General features: G+C 51.4%; 1 protein-coding gene across 1 annotated transcript in view; it reads left to right on the top strand.

The window, feature by feature from the left end:
* LOC135525758 (adhesion G protein-coupled receptor L1-like) overlaps window positions 1-7,500 on the top strand; it is a 29,968-nt gene that overhangs the window by 21,817 nt on the left and 651 nt on the right. The window contains exons 19-20 of the mRNA XM_064953578.1: window positions 3,780-3,800; window positions 6,128-7,104. Coding sequence (XP_064809650.1) covers window positions 3,780-3,800; window positions 6,128-7,104 — 998 coding nt within the window. The remainder of the gene's footprint in view (window positions 1-3,779; window positions 3,801-6,127; window positions 7,105-7,500) is intronic.

Raw genomic sequence — 7,500 nt, 5'->3', positions numbered from 1 at the left:
CGTCGTGAGGGAGTTTGTTCCACCATTGGGGGGCCAGAGCAGCGAACAGTTTTGACTGGGCTGAGCGGGAACTGTACTTCCTCAGTGGTAGGGAGGCGAGCAGGCCAGAGGTGGATGAACGCAGTGCCCTTGTTTGGGTGTAGGGCCTGATCAGAGCCTGGAGGTACTGCGGTGCCGTTCCCCTCACAGATCCGTAGGCAAGCACCATGGTCTTGTAGCGGATGCGAGCTTCAACTGGAAGCCAGTGGAGAGAGCGGAGGAGCGGGGTGACGTGAGAGAACTTGGGAAGGTTGAACACCAGACGGGCTGCGGCGTTCTGGATGAGTTGTAGGGGTTTGATGGCACAGGCAGGGAGCCCAGCCAACAGCGAGTTGCAGTAATCCAGACGGAGATGACAAGTGCCTGGATTAGGACCTGCGCCGCTTCCTGTGTGAGGCAGGGTCGTACTCTGCGGATGTTGTAGAGCATGAACCTACAGGAACGGGCCACCGCCTTGATGTTAGTTGAGAACGACAGGGTGTTGTCCAGGATCACGCCAAGGTTCTTAGCGCTCTGGGAGGAGGAAACAATGGAGTTGTCAACCGTGATGGCGAGATCATGGAACGGGCAGTCCTTCCCCGGGAGGAAGAGCAGCTCCGTCTTGCCGAGGTTCAGCTTGAGGTGGTGATCCGTCATCCACACTGATATGTCTGCCAGACATGCAGAGATGCGATTCGCCACCTGGTCATCAGAAGGGGGAAAGGAGAAGATTAATTGTGTGTCGTCTGCATAGCAATGATAGGAGAGACCATGTGAGGTTATGACAGAGCCAAGTGACTTGGTGTATAGCGAGAATAGGAGAGGGCCTAGAACAGAGCCCTGGGGGACACCAGTGGTGAGAGCGCGTGGCGAGGAGACAGATTCTCGCCACGCCACCTGGTAGGAGCGACCTGTCAGGTAGGACGCAATCCAAGCGTGGGCCGCGCCGGAGATGCCCAACTCGGAGAGGGTGGAGAGGAGGATCTGATGGTTCACAGTGTCGAAGGCAGCCGATAGGTCTAGAAGGATGAGAGCAGAGGAGAGAGAGTTAGCTTTAGCAGTGCGGAGCGCCTCCGTGATACAGAGAAGAGCAGTCTCAGTTGAATGACTAGTCTTGAAACCTGACTGATTTGGATCAAGAAGGTCATTCTGAGAGAGATAGCGGGAGAGCTGGCCAAGGACGGCACGTTCAAGAGTTTTGGAGAGAAAAGAAAGAAGGGATACTGGTCTGTAGTTGTTGACATCGGAGGGATCGAGTGTAGGTTTTTTCAGAAGGGTGCGACTCTCGCTCTCTTGAAGACGGAAGGGACGTAGCCAGCGGTCAGGGATGAGTTGATGAGCGAGGTGAGGTAAGGGAGAAGGTCTCCGGAAATGGTCTGGAGAAGAGAGGAGGGGATAGGGTCAAGCGGGCAGGTTGTTGGGCGGCCGGCCGTCACAAGAAGCGAGATTTCATCTGGAGAGAGAGGGGAGAAAGAGGTCAGAGCACAGGGTAGGGCAGTGTGAGCAGAACCAGCGGTGTCGTTTGACTTAGCAAACGAGGATCGGATGTCGTCGACCTTCTTTTCAAAATGGTTGACGAAGTCATCTGCAGAGAGGGAGGAGGGGGGAGGGGGAGGAGGATTCAGGAGGGAGGAGAAGGTGGCAAAGAGCTTCCTAGGGTTAGAGGCAGATGCTTGGAATTTAGAGTGGAAGAAAGTGGCTTTAGCAGCAGAGACAGAGGAGGAAAATGTAGAGAGGAGGGAGTGAAAGGATGCCAGGTCCGCAGGGAGGCGAGTTTTCCTCCATTTCCGCTCGGCTGCCCGGAGCACTGTTCTGTGAGCTCGCAGTGAGTCGTCGAGCCACGGAGCGGGAGGGGAGGACCGAGCCGGCCTGGAGGATAGGGGACATAGAGAGTCAAAGGATGCAGAAAGGGAAGAGAGGAGGGTTGAGGAGGCAGAATCAGGAGATAGGTTGGAGAAGGTATGAGCAGAGGGAAGAGATGATAGGATGGAAGAGGAGAGAGTAGCGGGGGAGAGAGAGCGAAGGTTGGGACGGCGCGATACCATCCGAGTAGGGGCAGTGTGGGAAGTGTTGGATGAAAGCGAGAGGGAAAAGGATACAAGGTAGTGGTCGGAGACTTGGAGGGGAGTTGCAATGAGGTTAGTGGAAGAACAGCATCTAGTAAAGATGAGGTCGAGCGTATTGCCTGCCTTGTGAGTAGGGGGAAGGTGAGAGGGTGAGGTCAAAAGAGGAGAGGAGTGGAAAGAAGGAGGCAGAGAGGAATGAGTCAAAGGTAGACGTGGGGAGGTTAAAGTCGCCCAGGACTGTGAGAGGTGAGCCGTCCTCAGGAAAGGAGCTTATCAAGGCATCAAGCTCATTGATGAACTCTCCGAGGAACCTGGAGGGCGATAAATGATAAGGATGTTAAGCTTGAAAGGGCTGGTAACTGTGACAGCATGGAATTCAAAGGAGGCGATAGACAGATGGGTAAGGGGAGAAAGAGAAAATGACCACTTGGGAGAGATGAGGATCCCGGTGCCACCACCCCGCTGACCAGAAGCTCTCGGGGTGTGCGAGAACACGTGGGCGGACGAAGAGAGAGCAGTAGGAGTAGCAGTGTTGTCTGTGGTGATCCATGTTTCCGTCAGTGCCAAGAAGTCGAGGGACTGGAGGGAGGCATAGGCTGAGATGAACTCTGCCTTGTTGGCCGCAGATCGGCAGTTCCAGAGGCTACTGGAGACCTGGAACTCCACGTGGGTCGTGCGCTCCACCGGTGTGGAGCGTTTGTATGGTCTGTGCAGAGAGGAGAGAACAGGGATAGATAGACACATAGTTGACAGGCTACAGAAGAGGCTACGCTAATGCAAAGGAGATTGGAATGACAAGTGGACTACACTTATCGAATGTTCAGAACGTTAAGCTTACGTAGCAAGAATCTTATTGACTAAAATGATTGAAATGATACAGTACTGCTGGAGTAGGCTAGCTGGCAGTGGCTACGTTGTTGACTATGTAGGCTAGCTGGCAGTGGCTGCGTTGTTGACACTACACTAATCAAGTCGCTCCGTCGAGTGTAATAGTTTCTACAGTGCTGCTATTCGGGGGCTAGCTGGCTAGCTAGCAGTGTTGATTACGTAACGTTACGTTAAAAGAACGACAATAGCTGGCTAGCTAACCTAGAAAATCGCTCCAGACTACACAATTGTCTTAGATACAAAGACGGCTAAGTAGCTAGCTAGCTACGATCAAACAAATCAAACCGTTGTACTGTAATGAAGTGAAATGAAAATGTGATACTACCTGTGGAGCGAGGCGGAATGTTGTCTGTTTCTCTCTCTTTCTCACTACCTGTCTGTCTCTCTATCTCACTACCTGTCTGTCTCTCTATCTCACTACCTGTCTGTCTCTCTATCTCACTACCTGTCTGTCTCTCTATCTCACTACCTGTCTGTCTCTCTATCTCACTACCTGTCTGTCTCTCTCTATCTCACTACCTGTCTGTCTCTCTATCTCACTACCTGTCTGTCTCTCTATCTCACTACCTGTCTGTCTCTCTATCTCACTACCTGTTTGTCTCTCTCTCCCATCTCCTCTCCTTCTCTGCCTTATTCTTATTTTCAGTTCAGTCTGCATGTTTACGTTATTAAAAAGTCAGTCTGTTGTTTGTCAGTCTGTCTCTGACTGTCAGTCTTTCCTTTCCTGTCCTGACCTGTCCTTTCCTGTCCTGATCGGTCCTTTCCTGTCCTGACCTCCTGTCCTGACCTGTCCTTTCCTGTCCTGAGGGACCTTCAGAGACATACAGAGTACGCCTCCTCATTTACCTCCTGTTGTATCAGTCTGTTGTATTTACAGATGTAATATATACAGTGGGGCAAAAAAGTATTTAGTCAGCCACCAATTGTGCAAGTTCTCCCACTTAAAAAGATGAGAGAGGCCTGTAATTTTCATCATAGGTAAACTTCAACTATGACAGACAAAATGAAAAAATATATATATCCAGAAAATCACATTGTAGGATTTTTTATGAATTTATTTGTAAATTATGGTGGAAAATAAGTATTTGGTCAATAACAAAAGTGTATTTCAATACTTTGGTATATACCCTTTGTTGGCAATGACAGAGGTCAAACGTTTTCTGTAAGTCTTCACAAGGTTTTCACACACTGTTGCTGGTATTTTAGCCCATTCCTCCATGCAGATCTCCTCTAGAACAGGGATGTTTTGGGGCTGTTGCTGGGAAACACGGACTTTCAACTCCCTCCAAAGATTTTCTATGAGGTTGAGATCTGGAGACTGGCTAGGCCACTCCAGGACCTTGAAATGCTTCTTCCGAAGCCACTCCTTCATTGCCCAGGCGGTGTGTTTGGGATCATTGTCATGCTGAAAGACCCAGCCACGTTTCATCTTCAATGCCCTTGCTGATGGAAGGAGGTGTCTTGGTCTTAGTATTTTTGTGTTTTAGTTTATTTGTTGGTCAGGCCGGGTGTGACATGGGTTTATGTTGTATTTCGTATTGGGTTTTTTGTTGGTATTGGGATTTGCGGCTGAGTAGGGGTGTTGCATAGGTTTGGCTGCCTGAGGCGGTTCTCAATCAGAGTCAGGTGATTCTCGTTGTCTCTGATTGGGAACCGTATTTAGGTAGCCTGGGTTTCACTTTGTATTTCGTGGGTGATTGTTCCTGTCTCTGTGTAGTCTCACCAGATAGGCTGTAATTAGATTTCACGTTCCGTTTGTTGTTTTGTAATAGTATCCTTCATTAAAGATCATGAGTAACCACCACACTGCATTTCGGTCCGACTCTCTTTTGACAAACGAAGAACGCTGTTACAGGAGGTTTTCACTCAAAAGCTCACGATACATGGCCCCATTCATTCTTTCCTTTACACTGATCAGTCATCCTGGTCCCTTTGCAGAAAAACAGCCCCAAAGCATGATGTTTCCACCCCCATGCTTCACAGTAGGTATGGTGTTCTTTGGATGCAACTCAGCATTCTTTGTCCTCCAAACACGACGAGTTGAGTTTTTTCCAAAAAGTTATATTTTGGTTTCATCTGACCATATGACATTCTCCCAATCTTCTTCTGGATCATCCAAATGTTCTCTAGCAAACTTCAGACGGGCCTGGACATGTACTGGCTTAAGCAGGGGGGACACGTCTGGCACTGCAGGATTTGAGTCCCTGGCGGCGTAGTGTGTTACTGATGGTAGGCTTTGTTACTTTGGTCCCAGCTTTCTGCAGGTCATTCACTAGGTCCCCCCGTGTGTTTCTGGGATTTTTGCTCACCGTTCTTGTGATAATTTTGACCCCACGGGGTGAGATCTTGCGTGGAGCCACAGATCGAGGGAGATTGTCAGTGGTCTTGTATGTCTTCCATTTCCTAATAATTGCTCCCACAGTTGATTTCTTCAAACCAAGCTGCTTACCTATTGCAGATTCAGTCTTCCCAGCCTGGTGCAGGTCTACAATTTTGTTTCTGGTGTCCTTTGACAGCTCTTTGGTCTTGGCCATAGTGGAGTTTGGAGTGTGACTGTTTGAAGTTGTGGACAGGTGTCTTTTATACTGATAACAAGTTCAAACAGGTGCCATTAATACAGGTAACGAGTAGAGGACAGAGGAGCCTCTTAAAGAAGAAGTTACAGGTCTGTGAGAGCCAGAAATCTTGCTTGTTTGTAGGTGACCAAATACTTATTTTCTACCATAATTTGCAAATAAATTCATTAAAAATCCTACAATGTGAGTTTCTGGATTTTTTTCCCTCATTTTGTCTGTCATAGTTGAAGTGTACCTATGATGAAAATTACAGGCCTCTCTCATCTTTTTAATAAGTGGGAGAACTTGCACAATTGGTGGCTGACTAAATTCGTTTTTGCCACACTGTATATGTATCAGTCTGTTGTATTTACAGATATAATATAAATATATATATGTGTTGGTTTATCGGTTGGCAATTAACTTTATACATTAAAAAAAGTGGTAAAACAATTTTGATCAGCCTAAATATATGGACTCTGGATTGTCAATAAGTGTACTTCTCTCTCTCTCCACCAGAGGGCAGTTGTCTAACTTTGTACTTCTCTCTCTGCCATGTCTCCCCCTCCTCCACCCCTCCTCCTCCCCCCCGGCCACCAGAAGGTGACGTCCTGTCCCAGAGCCAGGAGATGGACAGTGTTTGTCTGAACGGAGGCTACAGCACCAACAGCTTCACCCTGCAGGGTCTAGGTGGGGGTGGTGGGGGGCCTCGGTCCGGGGTGGGTGGCAGCACAGACCTCCTCAGGGAAGGAGGAGGAGGGGGGGAGGACGCCTCCCCCGCCCCCCTCACCCCCCACGCCGCCGTGGGTCTGGGGGTGGAGCCTCACGGAGGCGGAATGCGGAAGAACCTATCGGACGCGACGGTCCTGGAGAACATGATCATCTCAGAGCTGGTTCAGAGCAACTTGAGGCCGGCTGCAGCCGCGGAGCGCTACGGCAGCCTGGCACGCCCCCTGGACCGACTGACACGCCCACAGCCCTCCGCCCACGAGAGTTGGACGGTAGCTCGGGTGTCGACGCACACACATGACCAAGATCCGACACACGCGCACACGCACCAGGACGGCTGGACGCACACACCTCGTCCTCTGCAGGACGTGCCGACGCCCACACCCCGTCCTCTGCAGGACGTGCCGACACACACACCTCGTCCTCTGCAGGACGTGCCGACACACACACCTCGTCCTCTGCAGGACGTGCCGACACACACACGCCAGGAGGAGAGCAACAGGAGCCAGCTGCAGCTGGGGGGCGGGACCCTCTCCCGTAGACTCCTCCTCCAGGACAGACAGACACGTCCCCAGGAGGTGTCGCTGCAGATGCAGACTGCACGCCCACATTCCACGTTGTCGCGGCAACAGCAGCAGGGCGGAGGGGGAACGCTGTCCCGTCACCGCAGCGGGGGTGTTGAGCCGGGCTGCGCGGTGGGTTCGGAGAGGGACCGTTACCGGCAGAGGCCGCTTCCTCCACCCCCTCCTCCTCCGCCTCTGGAGACAGAACCCCTGTATAAAGCCCTGGAGGATCCCCTTCTCTATGACCCCAGGGATGGAGGGGTGGAGGGGTGGAAGGAGAGAGGGGTGGAGGGTTGGAAAGAGAGAGGGGGGGAGGGTTGGAAGGAGAGAGGGGTGGAGGGTTGGAAAGAGAGAGGGGTGGAGGGTTGGAAAGAGAGAGGGGGGGAGGGTTGGAAAGAGAGAGGGGTGGAGAGAGGGGGGGAGGGTTGGAAAGAGAGAGTGGTAGAGAGAGGGGTGGAGGGGTGGAAAGAGAGAGGGGTGGAGGGGTGGAAAGAGAGAGGGAAAGAGGATTCTCTTCTCTATGACCAGAGAAACGGAGGGATGGAGGGGTGGAAGGAGAGAGGGATGGAGAGAGAGAAGGAGGAGCTGTTCCTCAATGCCCAGAGAGATGGAGGGATGGAGGGGTGGAACACAGGGAAGGAGAGGAGGATGGAGGAAGGGAGCACTCAGTCCGTCCGTTAC

The sequence above is a fragment of the Oncorhynchus masou genome, chromosome 5 (assembly GCF_036934945.1).
Source record: "Oncorhynchus masou masou isolate Uvic2021 chromosome 5, UVic_Omas_1.1, whole genome shotgun sequence".
Classification (NCBI taxonomy): Eukaryota; Metazoa; Chordata; class Actinopteri; order Salmoniformes; family Salmonidae; genus Oncorhynchus; species Oncorhynchus masou.
This window is presented reverse-complemented; position numbering and strand designations above follow the sequence as displayed.